The sequence below is a fragment of the Poromitra crassiceps genome (assembly GCF_964638095.1).
Source record: "Poromitra crassiceps genome assembly, chromosome: 21".
NCBI lineage: Eukaryota > Metazoa > Chordata > Actinopteri > Beryciformes > Melamphaidae > Poromitra > Poromitra crassiceps.
The window spans coordinates 27,723,661-27,742,933 of record NC_139638.1 but is presented as its reverse complement, the minus strand read 5'-3'; the positions used below and the strand labels follow the sequence as shown (position 1 = coordinate 27,742,933).

Genomic DNA, 19,273 nt, shown 5'->3' with positions numbered 1-19,273 from the left:
AGAGGACAGCGGAGGAGATGCTCCATGTTCTGGGGTTTCTGTGCCACAGTCACACGTTGTTGGACCACTCAGGTACCCCCCCATCTGCTTAGGGCCTCCCTGGAACGGCCCACGCCTGAGCGGAGCCGGTTCAGGCATTTCCACTTTGCCCAGTTGTTATCTCCTGGTGGGCGGCTTTGTTGGGATGTGCATGGTCGGGCTGTCTGAGTGGTTGTTCAGTTTTTCCTTCCACATTGCGAGGCGGGCTTCAGATGGTGTTGTCTCCAGTGGAGCAGTGCTGGTCAGGAAACTTTTCTGTGATTTTAATCGACTGGGGGCAGGTACGTGTCCATGTAGGGGGTAGGCCTCTCATCTGTGGTTTGCCTGCGCCGCTCTGTCCTGCTGGCTACCGCTCTTCTGATGTCTGGAGGGGCAATACCTGATCATGTGGGAAAACCACATGAACTTCACATGTGCAAGATCACATGTGATTGCATGTGATCACATGTGATGTCGCACATGTGCGTTTTCATGTGAAACGTGCTTTCCGCATGGGAAGCATGTGGTTTTGGAACGTTTTCACATGTGAAATGTGTGAAACCCATTTCCCATGTGATTACATGTGAAACCCATGGAAATGTTGTTTTCCACATGTGCGCCACATTTGGAAAACATGTTGCTATACAGTACAACATGTGGCAACATGTGAAAATGTTCCAAAACCACACGTTTTCACATGGGAAATTTAACATGTGGACACATGTGAATCTCATGTGTTTTTTTCTGTAAGGGGGGGGGGGGGTAGAGAGAAGGGGGTTGGGGCGGTGGGGATCTGTATGAATGTCTACATGACATGCTGGACTTTGCAGGTGGACCATCTGATGCTGACACGTGTGTGTGTGTGTGTGTGCGCGTGCCACAGACATGGACACGGAGCAAGGATTCTATCGCAAGGTGGATGTGCAGGACCACGTCCACTACATCGTTGCCTTCTTCGTGCTGGTGATTGGAACAGTGGGTGTTACTGGCAACGCCCTGGTCATGTACGCCTTTTCCTGGTAAGCCACATTCCTTTATGGCCGCGGCCGGGTGATGGTGGAAGTCATGCAACTGTAACCAGGGCACTAAGGCCCGGACAAAAAGTAATTACCAGACAACGCCACTCTGGGAATGTCACCCAGAGAATATCACAATAAGAGTTCAAAACCCCCCCCAACATCAGGTTTGAGAAAGGAATGGAGCAGAGACGTGCATTTCCAGGTTCAACAAAATATGTTTTATTTAGTTTGTTGTTCAGGTAACCTGCCAATTAAATATTTGCTCAAATCAGCTGCATATTTGTTGTTCAGGCAACATGCCAATTAAATGTTGTTTCACAAGCAGCTGCAAGAGAAGAGTGCAATTAAAACATTTTATTTATTATAAATCAGATTAAAAATGATCAAAATAGACTAAAGTTACCAGTACAGCAGAGGGGGTGCCAGTGGAGTCCACAGGTGGAAGGGGGGGTGAGTGAGGGGGAAGAGGGTTGCACCACCACCAATAAACCAATAAAGCACACTCACTGCAAAGCAAAAACACAGGTTAAGAGTACACAAAACAAAGCACCACAAATTATAACATGCATTAAGGGGACCCAGGATAAGCCCACACCCAGTGACCAACCACCTGCAGAACTATGGCGCCCTCCATGCTGTAACTGGCAAAATGGAATCTCTAAAATAATGATCAATTGGCTTAAACAAAACAAACAAACTCAAATCAACAAAAAACTGAAAAGAACAAAAACTACAGGACAAAAACAGCAGCTGTAACCAGAGCCTCTCCTCCACCAAGTACAGCAATCTAGGCCATGTGGAAGGCCACCCAATCGTCAGGCCCCTTATTCCTTGGCCTACGAGCTACGGAGACAACCACATTCATGGTGCTGCACGAGGTGCATGGAGAGCTCATGTCACGGTAGCTCCTAACAAGACAGGGACAACATTAAACACTTAAAATAGTTTAACATTAAAACACACAAAATGAATGCACTAGAGGCAGCCATACTGCCGTACCTTCATTCGCTACAGTAAGCACGCACCCGTCGGTGCCGCACCTCTCCCTGCGCTGCCACTGTATGAAGAAAGATCCGCCCGCCAACACGCCTGCAAGATGTCACAGACATTAACACCAGCCCACACATCCCAAAAGAAATACATTTTTAAAAGCACACGCCGTATGATCTGGTTCTCCCTCCCTCAGCAACATCAAGCAAGCCTGCCATTGTCAAGCCATGTCTCCCTTTTAAATGGGCTGGTTGATTAGTGTTAAGGTGGCTCACCTGTGTGGCTCACCTAACGAGGGATCATTAGGGGCGTGGCAGCACTGCAGGGGAAGCCTACCCCACTACACAACCAAATAAACTAGCGTCACCAGCGCCCATACCCCACCACTTTTTTTGCCAATATTCTATCAAAATTCTGTTTCAACTGCTGCTACAAATGATCACGTGCTGTTTCCACCCAGTTTAATGGCTGAAACCACAAGTCTTTTTATCTTTCTGGAAACATCTTGTTTTTCAATCATTCGCTATAGCCGTTTCCTTACCAGAGTCTGGGAAGTAAGGTAAAGTAAAGGTAAAGTCCCAACGGTTGTCACACACCTGAGTGTGCAAAATTTGTTCTCCGCATTTGACCCATCCCCTGGGGGAGCGGTGAGCGGCAGCAGCGCCGCGCTCGGGAATCATTTGGTGATCTAACCCCCCCAATTCCAACCCTTTGATGCTGAGTGCCAAGCAGGGAGGCAAATGGGTCCCATTTTTATATTCTTTGGTATGACTCGGCCGGGGATCGAACTCGCAACCTCCCAGTCTCAGGGCGGACACTCAAACCACAAGGCCACTGAGCTGGTGAAGTGACGTTATTGCTAGTGAAAAAGCTGCGAGCTGAAATCCCCAAATGCGACCAGTCCTCTCTGAACGTCTATGCTGCTAGCGTAGTTTTGCAGTAGCCTGGGCTAGTTTTACAGGGCCTTTCTTCTTCATGGTATAGCACATTTTAATATGAAACTTATAGACTGTCACATATCTGCAAATATAAGCGACTTGCGACAGCTGACAATTGACCTCTTGAATAGCCCGCAAAGAAGGAGGAAGTACGTCACTCGGTCCCCAAACTAACGCTGGTCGGGTTTGGGTATAAGTGGTCGTGTAAGGCGTCAGTTCCGTTAGTAGTGTGCTGGCTTTCATTTTGAATAGGCGAAATAAAATACACTTCCGACACTAAGACGATTATTTTTGTTGTTGGAGCAACAGAGTGGAAGGTCTCAGAAGGCATGCAGTACACATGTGGCTCAGTTCCGCTGACAACCCTGTCAGTGTAACCTAATTGTATTATAAAGTACAAGTCAACCAGAACATTTAAACTAGTGCAGTGCCCGTTCCCCCCATTCACCACCCCGGAGCGCTCCCACCCCCCCACACTAGGCGCACTCCCCAAATTTGAAGTCGATCCGACAAACGGTTCTTGAGATACGCGAAGGACAGAGAGAGAGAGGGACAGACACTCCTGTCATTATAGTGTAGATATTGATTATATTATATTATCCCCAGGCTAAAGAATTCAAAATGTATCAATATTCGTAATGAAAAAAAACATCTAAATTACAATTCCTTACATTATTTTTTTCTGTTCACACACATTCATCAATGACCAAGTTACATATTTGTGAAGAAAATTGCGATGCTAAAATCGGTGTAAACATTTCCCCTTGAGGGGGGGAAATATAATTTACATTACACTAAATAACTGTAAAAGTCAATTCAATCTTTATTAACTAATTCTCTAACAGATATTGTAACTGGGGATACTGTAAAGAGTATTATTACTTATACCGCATTCATGACAACTCGGACCGCCAGAGGTTTCACCTCGGAGCGTCCGCCCCTGGCCTATTTGCGTTCACGCTGCACTTCCCTGTTGGAGGGAAAACACAGGGAAAAACCAAGGAGGGTTCTGGGAAGTGGAGGCGGTAATGCAACATTTTGGATGAGATGTGTGGATATGACATCAACTCTGACAAAGCGGAGCTCTGAATGATACCCGAATTTCCGGTGGTCCGAGTTGTCTTGAACGGGGTATAAGACATGGTTACTGTTAGGCTGATAGTGATATTTGGTTATAGTCAGTGAAGTGCATGGTGCCAGATTCAAAGCCATGTCTGGCAGTATAGAAGAATGTGCTCCTCAGGGTCTGGAGCCGACATGCTTTCTGCATTAAGGCCTCACCTCTATGGATGCACAGCTATCTCACACCCCATCACAGACAGGCCATTTACACCTGGCATTAACTCATTGAGTGCCAGCCACTTTTGGAGAACGGACGCTCCCAGTGCCAGAGTTTCAGAGCGTTTTCAGTGATTTCTCAAGGCCCACAGAATATTGTGTGATATTACTATGTAAACACCGAACACGCACAAAGAACGATGAGACTCTATTGTATCAGCAGCAAAAAAAAGTTTATTGATATCATTTTCCGTTCTTTAGTTATCAGCCGGAGAAGATAGGTCAAAAACAGCAAAAACAGGCGTTTCCATCTAGAAGCTGAGATATTCCGCCTTTTGTGAAATGAAGCATTTCAAGCACATTCACTGAGTCTGAAGCTAATATTTTCTGATGTAGTGACATGGTGTAGTTGTGTGGTGCCCTGCGTGCCCCACCCCCCTCTGCCCCCCTCAGCTGCAAACTCCTCCCCACACTAACACACAGCCTCACGCACCCAGCGTCTATTTTCGGAGTGCTCCGTTTTTGTGCGCCGGCTCCCAGCGCGACACGGAAAAGCCAAACCGGACTGCTGAGAATGGTTTGGCCCTTCGGCGTCGGGTGCTGCTTTTCTGGCGGCTAATCGTGTGGAGAAACTCTACAGCAGAGACAGAGAGGCTCAGTTGTGGGCGCGGATTGACTGCTGTTCGCAGCCAACGTCAGCTGCAGACAGAGCAATCTATATGGCTCTGGCTGCAGCATGAGCAGTTTCTCTTTCATCACGGGGCTTTTTCCTGCTGTTTTCCTGACCTTTCTCTAATCTGGAGAGCACTGTCGCCACCTAATGGGTCTGTAAAATAGGTTATACACCTTCAATAGCTACAATATTTGTACAGGAGATGCAGGAGGCTTTGATCCACGTCCCACTGTCAAAAAACGCATTTGACGTCGATCGACGTCATTGGCACTCTACGTCACTATTTACTTTGACGTCGATCGACGTCATTGGCAGTCAATGAGTTAACATGCGTTTTATGCGTTTTCTGCCATCAGATTGCAATCAGATTGTGCTTGACCACATTAGCCTGATTCCATTTACACCTGGCATTTACAACATGTGTTTTTCCTTATCCAGATAACATCCAAGATAACTTATTAACACCCAAAATGGTTGTCCTCTCAATCCGCATACAGTTGCTGTATCCCGATTGAGAGGACACATTGCATTTACACTTGTGTTCAATGTGTACACGAATACGATGCATCCCTGACCACCTCCGGAGGTGGTTTGGCCGATCAGATTGCAATCCTTCTTCAATGTGTCTTGGGGGCGTTCACACCTGGCATTTCGAGTGGTCAAGCACAATCTGATTGCAATCTGATGGCAGAAAACGCATGTTAATTAGCCTGGGTAAACCCAGCCTCCACGTGACCTCTATCGAGTTTTCACACACAGATGCCACGACCCATTGCTGCGCAGCAGCTATAATTATTATTTATTATTTATTATTTTTATTTATCAAGTGATTGGAAGAGTGTGCATAATATTGATTTCATTAATGGTTAAAAACAGTACTTTTCACAAAGTCAAGACTGTTCTATCTGTCCTGTGTTTCAGTGACAAGAAGCTCCGGACTCCCCCCAACTATTTCATCATGAACCTGGCCGTCAGTGACTTCCTCATGGCTATAACGCAGTCACCCATCTTCTTTGTCAACTCTCTTTACAAAGGGTGGATTTTTGGGGAAACAGGTATTTTATAGTCGATGAACAGTAAAAAAAAAAATATATATAATACATACACATATATATAATATTTATAAAACGGCTCTCTCAAATCAAGCAATCTGATTGGTTCACAGCCATTGTATAAATCCAGTAACCCACTCGAATAACCCATGGCCATGGGTTATTGAGTTGCCATGGCAACTCTCTTACTAAAAGGCTTTGGTTACCTCAAATGACAATGTAGAAAAAACAAATGGCGGAGACAGCTGTCAAGAATAGACGCGGGCTAATGTCTTCTTTGCAAAAAAAAGACCGTTAACCCCGCATTTAACCCCGCATTTAACCCCGTAACGTTAGTTGGTGTCGGGCTTTGCAGAAAAGCTCTCAGCTTCTCAGCAAGCGCTGAGAATGCAGCGCTGCGCTCGAGCTGCGTGTCGGCTTTCCAGAAAGCTCTCAGCTTCTCAGCAAGCGCCAGGATTGGCCAATGTCAACTTCAGTCTCCAGAACGATCCAATCAAATCACCCGCACGTTCTTGCGGTCCCGCCTTACAGTCAGGGCCGATTTTACACTTCATGGGCCCCTGGGCTATTCATCTCTTTTTTTGAGTGTTTTTTTTTTACCTTTTTTAGCCGTATTTAAAGGAATATCTCATTTTAAATCAACATTAGGATTATACTGTTGTGATGTCATTATTCAGTATCTTCTCCTTTTCTCACTAACTTTCATGTCACCACCTGCTCTCCTGTCAGCATTCTAACTTACAAACACAAACTGTAGGTTTAGCCATCATGTTCTTTCATAAACAGCCTGATTGGAAAGAAAACATTGCCACTGAGATGTCACAACAAGCACTTTTATTATATTATTTAGTATTTATTATTGCTGTTATTATTACAGTGCACACACACATTCTCACAATTATTGCACAAATCAATCAAGCAGTATTCAAGTCTGTTCGTACCTGAAATGTCTTCTTCCTGACTTTTGCCGTGGCAAAGCGTTTGACTAGAGTGGTGAAGTCCAATGTTCTAACAATGTCACTTTCCAATGACATCAATGTCAAGTGGGTGAGCCTTTCTTGTCCCATTGTAGACCGTATCCTGTTCTTGACAAGCCCAAGTTTTGAAATGGAGCGCTCTCCAGAGGCATTTGTTACAGGGAGAGTTAAGTAAATCCTGAAGGCAATATCCACATTTGGAAAAACTGATGACAGGTTCCTCTTCCTTATTATTTGAAGCAAGTGCCGCACACTTTTATTGTCTTTGTTTTTGATGAATTCTTTGAATTGCACTATTTCATCTACAAATTCGGGAGCCCTTTCACATGGTTCCATGTCGTTGTTCCGACCTCTCGCTGTTCCGACCTCCCCTCTCCCAGCCCCCATGCCTAAACCTAACCTCCCCCAGACCCTAACCCAAAACCTAACCTCTCCCACCCCCACGCCTAAACCTAAGGTCGGCATTGCGAGTGGTCGGCATAGCAGGTGGACACCCTCTCACAGTGGATGTTATTACTCTGCAAAAAAAATTGAATGGCGTCAGTAAAAAAAACATTTTTTGCGAAGACCCTGGACAGGGGGCCCAAAAAAAACACATCAAGGGTCCCAAAAAAAAAAAAAAAAAAAAAAAAAAAAATTAATTTAATTTTTTTTTTTTTTTTTTTTTTTTTTTTTGGGCCCCTTGATGTCCCGGGCCCGGGCTTCAGCCCGGGTAAGCCCGTTGGTAAAATCGGCCCTGCTTACAGTAGTGTTTCAACTGACTCTATCAGAATGACATGCCAGTCGGACTTATAGTATTATTATTATTATTATATTATCATACTTGGAAACCGTTTTATAAAAGCAATATAGCACTCGAGCAGCGTGTGTTGTGGCATATATCCCGCTGCTCAGCAGTTATCCCACTCCGCCTGCGGCCTCGTGGGATAACAGCTGAGCAGCGGGATATATTTGCCACAACACACTGGCTCTCATGCTATATTGCTTAAATATACACACACACACACACACATATATATATACAGTATATATCATATATACATACACATACACACACACGTGTATATATATTTGTATATATATATATATATATATATATATATATATATAAATAAATAAATATATATATACAAATATATATACACGTGTAAATATATAAATATATTTGCTATATATATACTGTATACACACACACACACACACACACACGAGTTTAATCCCACCCAAAAACTTTGGGTGGGAATTGTATTTTGTGGGAAATTGTGGAAAGCTGAAACAAATAGAAAGCATTTTTTTTAATAATCAAAACAAAGTGGCTTATAAAGGGTTAAAATTCTGAAAATGAATAAACATTTGGGTATGTATGATGTCATCTGAGGGTATAAGGTTTGGCAAACACAAAAAAAAAAAAAAAAAAAAAATGTACCAATCTGGTATTAACATATTGAGTGACCAAAAATGGTCACTCATTATACTAAGTAAACAATGGTATAGTATTAATTCATGCAACATGGGGGTTAAGTAAATGGACTATGTATTTATAGAGCACTTTTATCCAAAAGTCCTTTACATTGAATACCTCACACTCACATTCACATATCGGAGGTGGCGGCAGCAGCCATACGAGGCACCAACCAGCTCGTCGGGAGCAGTTAGGGGTTCAGTGTCTTGCTCAAGGACACTTCGACACGCTGCCGGGAGAAGCCAGCCTCGAACTGGGAACCTTCTGATACCCAGACGAGAGCTTTACCCACACATACTCTTTCTCTCTCAACATTGGGGGGTACGGTGGCGCAGTTCGTAGCGCTGTCGCCTCACAGCTAGAAGGTCCTGGGTTCGATTCTCGCCTGGGACACTGTGGGCGCTGGAGTTGTGACCCCCCCATATCTTCAGTGCCTACTGCCCAGGTGGGCTATCTCGTCGAAAGGGCCTTTCTGTGTGGAGTTTGCATGTTCTCCCCGTACCCCCCAGGGAGTTCCTCCGTACATAACCCCCCACTAAAAACATGCAGAAGATCGTCATCCGACCAGTGACGACAACATCTGAAGTTGGTCCAATGATGGTCCAATGATGTCCCCGGGCACTGGAAAGAAAAAGCGACCACTGCTCCTGGCCTGCCCCCTGGAGGAAAGGACAAGCCTGGATGGGTCAAATGCAGAGGACATATTTCACTGGCCACCGTCAGCATGAGTGTGTGTTGTGGCCGCATGCATGTGTTGTAGTGTCCGTGTGACAATAAAGACGGGCTTCCGTCTGAAATCGTGTTTGTAGCTGACCCAGTTCATAAGTTTCACTTCCACAGATGCATCCATAGCAGCCTGGTTCTCCAGATATCTGAACCTCAGAGCCTTTCACACATCACCATGACGTCCGAGTCGTATACCTGAGCAGCACAGCAACATGAACAGCATCAGCCTGGGCTCCATATCGTCAGCTTGTCCGCGTCATAACTTGGTGTCTCTGCTGCCCGTACTGCTGTCTGTCAGACAGTGTGTCGTCTTAAAATGGCGTCTCCTGGTGTGCTGGGTATCTATATTTATGTGCTGTTTACGCCCCATCAAAAGAAAGTGAGTTAATATTCATTGGTTCATTGGCCAAGTATAATTGTGGAGAAAGTGGGAGGGGAATCAGAAAAAAATAACTATACAATCCAGATCGCGCCTTGTAGTGTGTTTCGTGGGAGTCCACATTTGATTAATATTTAAGGTCTTCCAATCAGAAGAGGAAATCTGGCCATCCACCACCTCATCACAATAAGCTTGCCTTCTTTTGATTCTAGGCTGTAAGATGTACGCCTTCTGCGGAGCTTTATTTGGAATCACTTCCATGATCAACCTTCTGGCCATCTCTGTAGACCGCTACATCGTCATCACCAAGCCTCTGCAGGCCGTCCAATGGCCTTCCAAGAGACGGACTTCCCTCATCATCACCCTGGTCTGGCTGTACTCATTCGCCTGGAGCCTGGCACCACTCTTGGGGTGGAGTATGTGATTTATTCATTTTCATCTTCTCACTCCTTTTGTGATAAAAAAACAACAACTTTACACTTTACATTACTTTACTACCTTTTTCCCTGTCCTTTTTCTTTAGGTTCGTATATCCCAGAGGGCCTGATGACCTCATGTACATGGGACTATGTGACATCTACTCCAGCTAATAAGAGTTATACCTTGATGCTGTGCTGCTTTGTGTTCTTCATTCCACTGATTATTATATCCTACTGCTATCTGTGCATGTTCCTGGCTATTCGCCGTGCAAGCAGGTAAATGAATGAATACAATGTATAAAACCAATGCAGCACTTAACTCATTGAGTGCCAGCCACTTTTGGAGAACGGACGCTCCCAGTGCCAGAGTTTCAGAGTGTTTTCAGTGATTTCTCGAGGCCCACAGAATATTGTGTGAAACACCGAACACGCACAAAGAACGATGAGACTCTCTTCTATCATCTACAAAAAAAAGTTTATTGATCCCATTTTCCGTTCTTTAGTTATGAGCCGGAGAAGATAGGCTGTTTTGAGCAAAAAGACACTTTTCAAATTAGAAGCTGAGTTATTCCGCCTTTTGTGAAATGCAGCATTTCAAGCACATTCTGAGTCTGAAGATAATATTTTCTGATGTAGTGACGTGGTGTAGTTGTGTGGTGCATGCGTGCCCCACCCCCCTCTCCCCCCCTCAGCTGCAAACTCCTCCCCACACGCACCCAGTCTATTTTCGGAGCCTCCGTTTTTTTGCGCCGGCTCCCAGCGCGACAAGGAAATGGCAAACCGGACTGCATGGAAAGGTTTGGCCCTTCGGCGTCGGGTGCTGCCTTTCTGGCGGCTAATCGTGTGAAGAAACTATGCAGACAGACAGACAGAGGCAGAGGAGCTCAGTTGTGTGTGCGGATTGACTGCTGTTGCCAGCCAACATCAGCTGCAGCCAAGCTGCAGTCAGAGCCATCTATATGGCTCTGGCTGCAGCATGAGCGGTTTCTCTTTGATCACAGGGGTTTTTCCTGCAGTTTTCTGGACCTTCCTCTAATCTGGAGAGCACTGTCGCCACCTAATGGTAGCCTGGGTAAACCCATCCCCCACGTGACCTGCTCTCAGACCTGTTCTCAGTCACTAGGTGACTAGTGACTGGGAACTGAGAGAGCAGGTCACATGGGGGCTGGGTTTACCTAGGCTAACCTAATGGGTCTGTAAAATAGGTTATACACCTCCAAAAGCTACAATATTTGTACAGGAGATCCAGGAGGCTTTGATCCACGTCCCACCGTCAAAAAACGCATTTGACGTCGATCGACGTCCGTGGCACTCTACGTCACGGGGGACGGGGACGGGGACGGGGGACGGGGACGGGGACGGGGACGGCTTTAGCTCAGGAGGTAGAGCGGGTCGGCCAATGACGCAAGGGTTGGCGGCTCGATCCCCGCTCCCTCCCAGCTGCTGTCGTTGTGTCCTTGGGCAAGACACTTAACCCCAAATTGCTCCCGATGGTGTGTAGGCACCCTGCGTGGCAGCCTGCCGCCATTGGTGTATGAATGGGTGAATGTAGACTATCTACTCATTGTAAAGCGCTTTGGATAAAAGCGCTATATAAATGCAGACCATTTACCATTTACCATTTACGTCACTATTTACTTTGACGTCGATCGACGTCCGTGGCACTCAATGAGTTAAAGTGTAACCAACCCCCAAAACACTTTTTTTCAGCTTTTAACCAATATGGCTTTTGGGGTGGTGTGTGAAGAATTCTGGCCAAAATTTCCACATTTGAGACCAAACGGTTACATAATAAATCTTTATCATTTTCACTAGCATAAGTGCCCTCTATGGGTGCAAACGTGCTTTTTTGGGGGAGGCTCAAATGAATGGACGATTTGGTACATTGTTACGTCACGGTGGTATTTGCGTGTGGTGTACTTCAATGTGAAACAATTGTATATCAGCTTTATTTTATGCATTAAATGTAGCGTGAGCCGTTCGGGTGCTGGGATAACGTAATGCATTATGGGTAGTCGGCTACTGTGGCTAATGCTAGCAGCTAACGTTAGCTACTTTACATGGCAGTAAAACGCCACTGAATGACCAAATTGATATAACTTTTAACCATTTCGAGCAACACTGTTTCCATACGGACCACCAGCGTTGGTTAGTTATTTATAACGTGACTATATTTATAACGTGCTCCGGTTTCCCGTTTATAATTCGGGTCTGAATACAGACAAAGACTATAGTGGGACAAGAGGAGACGCTCTTCTGCCTCTTTCTTTGTTTTTTTTCAAATGAGGCAGAATGCCGTTTTGCCAGAAATCTGGGGGGTTAGTTCCCCTTTAAGTTTCACCATATTATTTTGCCTCTTTTGTTCCAATATGGTGTTATTGGCCAACCGTGTATCACGCTTTGGCGTGTAATAGACCCGCCGGTCCAGCGTGTGTCACTGTGACATTTTGTCAAGCGTGTCATAGCGTTTTTCCATACATGGCCTGGCACAGGGCACAGAAACAGCTTGTTGTTCTTGGCAAGGCTCAGAGAGATGCTGGAAAATGAACGTATTCAAATGGATTCCGAGTGTATTGGTACGAGTCCGACACCACACAAACCGCTCTTAATGGACCTTAAGACAAAGAATAAAACACTAGAAAGTGTTGGGGGCCTTTAAATGTATGACTATTTTGATCAAAGACGATGGGATTCAAGCAAGACGGCCCAACTTCAATTCACTTCCTGTCATTTTGTCACGTGGGTTTTGCCCACATGGTTTTCCACGGACACGCCCACTTAGGAGGCTTTCGGCATGTCTGAGTCAATGGTTGACCACGCCCATTTAGGAGACTTGCTGCTACCAATTGTTAGCATTGGCGGAGCCTGCGGTGACCCATCTATAGTAATATAATATCTATGGCTTAATCCATGCCTGAATGACTCTTTCCCTTCTTCCTCCTCCTCCCTCCCTGTCTTATCAGAGATGTTGAGAAGTGGGGGAGTCAGGTGAGGAAGTCGACCCTGATCCGGCAGCAGTCCATCAGGACCGAGTGGAAGCTGGCCAAGATCGCCTTTGTGGTCATCATCGTGTTTGTGCTCTCCTGGTCGCCCTATGCATGCGTCACACTCATCGCCTGGGCTGGGTAAATGCACAGGGATGTTGAGGGGTGTTTATCATGCTGTGCTGATTTCTTTATATGTATAGTCTTTTCATTTGTGGTGTCCTGATTGATTGATTCAGATTCAGATTCAGATTCAGATTCATTTATTTAAAGAATGGGACATTGCACATTGATGAACAGTACAGCCGTACAGTAAACATGCCAGGTTATAGCCCAAGGGCTAGTTTCCACCTGTAGTCCCATGGCAGGTTGATGTAATCTTGAAAAAGAAAAAGAAAAAACAAAAAGTGAATAGTACAAAAAAATTAATAGTACAAAAGGTTAGTAAAACCTAAGGTGAGTAAAACACACAGAGCATGCAACGAAACATGACAGACGATATGTTAAGTATGATCACATTGCTGGTTTGATCTGAGCCATAGTTTCAACTGGCCTTTAAAGGTGGCGAGACTAGGGCATTCTCTAATAGAGGGAGGTAGATTATTCCAGAAGGTGCTTCCCATGAAGGATAAGGTCCTCTGACTAAAGGAAGTTTTTCTAAATGGGACCTCACAGACCTTTTTCGTGATGGCCCGGGTGACACGAGTCGAGTTGGCGGTCGAACGATATTTAATGAAGTCAGCAAGAGGAGGCGGCGCCAGTCCATGTAGAACTTTGTATATTAGACAGGCAGAGGTGAAATTTCTAAAGTTCTCAAAACTTAGCATGTCATATTTAAGTATGATATGACAGTGGTGATGAGAAAGGGGTTTTTTATCTAGTATTTTCAGGGCTTTTTTATAAAGTAGTTTGGCTGGTTTGAGAGTGGTTACTCCTGTCAAAGACCAGCTAGTTATACAATAATTCAGATGCGAAAGGATCATCGAGTGTAAAAATAAAAACGCAGCATCTGTGGACAGACAACTCCTTATTTGTCTGAAATTATACAGGTGGAATTTAATTTTTTTGGAAATCATTTTAATATGGTTGCTGAACGTTAGGTTGATTGATTGATTGATTGATTGATTGATTGATTGACATCTTTATTGATAGTGATGACATATATATACAGTACATACACAGACACACCATTATCAAACGGATAAAAACACAATAAAGCTAGGAGCTTATTTCCATTGCGGTCCTTGAGGTGTCAGTGTGAGATATGAACTGGTGAATGAATGTATGCGTGCGTGTGAGAGTGTAAGAATATAAGTGCATGTTTTAAGGTGTACGTGTCAAAGACTATGGGGGATATGCGTGGGTGTGTCCACCACGCTGGGGGATGGAGAGAAAACAAGGGAAGACTAAAAACATAATACACATAAAACCCTAACCCACTAAAAACATAATACACAAGAAGCAAGGGGAAAACTTAAAAACATAAAAACATATTGCACATAATACACAATAGTGAAAACAATATAAAAGGCCTAATGAAAACAGTCAATAAAATATATTAAACCCAGGCTCCTGATCCAGCTCTTTACAGAGGTTTTAAAGGACGGCATAGTTAACCTAGTCTTAATTGTTGTGGGCAGGCTGTTCCACAGCACGGCTGCTGTGTAAAGGAAAGAGCTCTGTAATTAGTGAATGAATGAATGAATTTGGTGGGAGACAGACTATTTGTAAGATTTTTTTTGGTCTGCTCTAATTGGAGATATCTAATAAGCACAGACTAGGAAATATAACTTTTCCAAAGCTCTGCATGAGGGGAGGCCCACAATCTCAGACTTTGAAAACCCCTGCTCTAACACCTTTCAGATATGGAAGCATCCTCTCTCCCTATTCCAAAGCTGTCCCTGCTGTTATAGCCAAGGCGTCAGCCATCTACAACCCTTTCATCTACGCCATCATTCACTCCAAATACAGGTGAGTAGAGTCATCCAACTGATCCCATAGCCCAGTGGTTCCCAACCTTAGGGTCGCGACCCTAAGTGGGGTCACCTGGAATTCAAATAGGGTCACCAGATTTTTTAAAACCAGACCCAATTTAATACTACCGAAGATGATTATGGTCACTTGCGATTTTTTAGTTCTGAGTTTAAAGTGATCATCTCTAAGATTTCAGCTTTGTTCTCTTGGGTGACACCTATGGCGATGAGTGGTAATTGCAGGTGACATCCAAACAGTGTTGCATTATGTGACATTACTAATGTCACATAATGTCACTATATACTGCAAAGGCTTCCATCAATGGACCAGCCTCAATCAACATTGTGAGGGACTCTTTAATTATATATTTTTTTATTTAGATGAAAATCTTTGGGATTATAACTTTAAATCGGGATTCTGAGAATCAAGTCAGAGTTTTGAGATTAAAGTCAGAATTCTCAAGACTAAAGTCAGAATTCTGCGGGGGAAAATAAGCATACTATGTGACATCACTGACGATGTCACTGATGACATCGTCGATGGTGTACCGGAATTTGAATGTCACGGGGTCCCTAGATTTTTGCGACGTCAAAATAGGGTCACGAGCCGAAAAAGGTTGGGAACCGCTGGGAGGGAGAGGAGATCACGGCTGCATCTTATTCAACAGGGACATCCTAGCAGAGAAGGTCCCCTGTCTCCACTTCCTAGCCCCGAGGAAGGACTGCATATCAGTGTCAAACAGTGACTCCTCCTTCAAGGACTCCATGCTGAGTCGACAGTCATCAGCCTCCAAAACCAAGTTTCACAGAGTCTCCTCCATGTCTACAGCAGACACAGTGAGTTTGGCTTCTGCACAAGGTTTTTTTTAAATTTAAGGGTAGAAATGAGGTATCTTTGGATAAACATAATAAGCTTCTAGTTACGGTATGGATTATGGACTCTAGCAACTGTAATTGAAAGGACTGTAAAATGATATGAATAAAACTTCAGTGAAATACAATTCGACTGACCTGGCAATCCAGGCTCAAGTTAAATATTTTACATTCCATGGTCAATTTCATAAAATAGTCTATGAAGCAGAAATCAGCAGTCCATTTTATTGAGTCAGTTTTTCTCTTTGCAAGATTATGCAAGCTCTTAGCAAGGTATCTCAAACAGTCACCAACGGCTTTGTCTGAAACCAACTTGAACATGTGTTTATTTGGCAAAGGGGTTCACTACTAAAGGCTTGCAGCAAATGAAGTTAAGCATAGTTTGGTTGCAAAGAAATCGACATATGTCCGTTTGTAAAATGTGTGTCTATATTTCTCTATCATATGATTCTTCGATGTGTTATTATTACTACTGTAATTTGTTACTGTGTCAGCTAGCCCTCCTTTCCCTGTTCTCTCCATATAGTCTCTCGTACTCCCCCTGCTCTCCCTCCCCACCTCCTCCCGTTCCCGAACCCCCCCCCCCCTCCACTTTCCTAAAGCATGGCATCCATTCCATTTTAAAGCATGGCACCCATTCTCTTTCTCTCCCCCTTCCCCTGCTGCTTTCCCCACCTCTCCTTCTCCGTTCTCTCCTCCCCCACATTTCCCATTCTCTCCCCACCTCCTCCCTCCCCCTGCTCTCTTCTCCCCCACACCCCCCCCCCTTCCCCTCTCCTGCTCTCTCCTCTTGCTCCTTCCCCACCTCCTATACTCTCCAACATTTCCCATTCCCTCCCCACCCCATCACTCTCTCACATTCCCCCTGCTCTCCTCCCTTCTCCTGCTCTCTCCTCTGCTCTCTCCTATATTTCTATATTTTCTATATTTCTCTATCAATTGTTCAATGTGTTATCTTTATTCTGTAATTTGCTATTGTTGTGTCAGCTAGAATTAGCTAGACATATTTTCTGTGAAGCCCTCGGACATGCTTGTGAATTAGGGCTATACAAATAAACTTGACTTGACTTGACTTAACTGATTATTAGACATAGCTAGGCTATGCAATGATCCGGATCTGGGATTTCTGTCATTCATTACATGATTACCATTTTATGGCTATAAATTATTCTCCCTTCATGTACTGGTGGGAAGTTACATCTGGGATTTCCAAGTTGGCTGCTTAGCTAAACGGTATTGCATTCACGTGCTATTTTCTTGGAAAATGAAACAATCGTATTTTATATGATCATATTGTTACGGTCCCAGATTAAAGGGATAGTTCACATTTTCAGCATAGCTATAGTAGCTCTGGAAAGTTGGGCAAAACCAAAAGCAAGGTCAACTGGGGTCATGCTCCTGTATGTGCAAGCTGACTGAGGGTCGCTAAAATGTCATCCACAGTGCACACAAAGTACATTTCAGTGAGCTTAAACTATCCCTTTAAGGTACAAACAGGAAATAAGGAAGCTCTATATGAAATGTTGTGTGCGCCCCCTGCAGCACGTGTGGAGCGATGTGGAGCTGGACTCCATAGTTCAGGGGCGTTCTCTGAGGAACAGCCGCTCCCCGGACACCAAGGCCAACGGCAGCCAGAGACAGGAACAGGTAAGGTATGTTCTCCAGGATCCTCCTCTTCCTACGTGTAGTCTTTAGTTTAAAATCATGTCAAAGTCTAACGTTTGATGTGAAGACAAGAACTTCTAGCATGTCACCGCCAGTGTTGGGAGTAACTAGTAACTTAGTAACTAGTTACTAGGTAACTAGTTACTAGGTAACTAGTTACTACCTAGTAACTAGTTACTAGGTAAGTTACTAGGTACTAGGTAACTAGTTACTGTAACTTAACCGCTTCTTGCAGTAACTAGTCTAACTAATTACTTTTCAAATTTAGTAACTCAGTTACAGTTACTAAAATAGTAACTGGGCTAGTTACTAGTTACTTTAGGACATGAAAATAACGGACAACTTCAATTGATTATCTGGTTTCTGTCATGTCATGTCATGTCTGTCATGTCACCGCCAGTGTTGGGAGTAACTAGTTACTTAGTAACTAGTTACTAGGTAACTAGTTACTACCTAGTAACTAGTTACTAGGTAAGTTACTAGGTACTAGGTAACTAGTTACTGTAACTTAACCGCTTCTTGCAGTAACTAGTCTAACTAATTACTTTTCAAATTTAGTAACTCTGTTACAGTTACTAAAATAGTAACTGGGCTAGTTACTAGTTACTTTAGGACATGAAAATAACGGACAACTTCAATTGATTATCTGGTTTCTGATGCTCAGACCTAGTCCGGGGAGAGAGCTGCAGCCAGAGCCCCAGAGGCTAATGACCTTGATAGGCTATAAGCCTCCCCAAGAAGTGAATGTTCAATGCCACACTGTGGCACAGCGACACTAACATAATGTGTGCATTAATAAGAATCGAAGCAGACTTTTAAAAGTAACGCAAAAGTTACTTTCCCTAGTAACTAATTACTTTGACGTAACTAGTAACTTTAAAGTCATTAAATTACTTCTTGAGAGAAGTAACTACTAACTGCAACTAATTACCAATTTTCAGTAACTTGCCCAACACTGGTCACCGCTATGTTTTCAGAATTATGTCATATCCAGTTGTTTCTTTTTCTTTCTTTCTTTTATCCCCTCAGGCTGCCATCGCAGAGAGAAGTTCACTGAGCAAATCGAACCGAAACCTATTGTCTGAGTGTGCCAACAAGGCCATGGCAGTGGCACTCCAAATGACCCCAGAGGAGACCACCGAAAGCTGGAGAGAGGAGGGGGAACAGCAAGGCGACGTAGCGAAAGACGGTGTGCACCAGCAAGTCCAGGAGGAAGAGGGAGAGGAGAGGGAGATGCAGGCGCCCATACAGCCAGACTCTCTGGACATGATCGTGCGTGCGGAGGACCCGCACGCCACCGTCGGTCCCATGTCCAAGAAAGGCCTGCCAGACAACAGCTATTATGAGGAAAAACAGAGCCTGCTGCTGGATCTACATTACAGAGCATGAACGGGCTCGACTGAACTCCCAGAGACTGTGCAGAGGTTCCTCGCCTGAAAGCCCCAGGAACCTAGATGTTGAATGTGTATGTTGCGTTATGTGTGTGGATGTGTGTTACTGTAATGTGGGACAACAGAGTCAATCAGATTTGATTGCAGGTGTTCATGTGCAATTGTATGTTATGGATTATGAATATCATTAGATAGTTCTGACACCTTTTCTGTCCAGGTTAGCCAGGATCATAATTTTGCTAATCTTGCTTTAGTTTGAAACGAGTCCTCAGTACATGCTGAAGTGATACTGAAGAAACAAAAGCAGACTTTTTTGGATGGAACTCAAACTCCAAAGGACTTTTGAGAAACTATTGAGTTAAAAAATTATGTCAAAATAGCCAATGATCAACTGTACATCAAGACACCAGAGACGAAACATGATCAACTTGATCTAAAAAGACCAAATAATGCTGG

General features: G+C 44.2%; 1 protein-coding gene across 1 annotated transcript; it reads left to right on the top strand.

Moving 5' to 3' along the window:
• Nucleotides 1-903: 903 nt before the first annotated feature.
• Nucleotides 904-18,815, top strand: opn4xa (opsin 4xa; the record flags this gene model as incomplete). The annotated part of the gene is made up of 9 exons (XM_083657407.1): nucleotides 904-1,037; nucleotides 5,838-5,971; nucleotides 9,725-9,928; nucleotides 10,036-10,207; nucleotides 12,895-13,056; nucleotides 14,779-14,886; nucleotides 15,557-15,725; nucleotides 17,304-17,408; nucleotides 18,456-18,815. 9 exons carry the CDS (start codon nucleotides 904-906, stop codon nucleotides 18,813-18,815), a joined length of 1,548 nt encoding a protein of 515 aa, XP_083513533.1.
• Nucleotides 18,816-19,273: the final 458 nt, after the last annotated feature.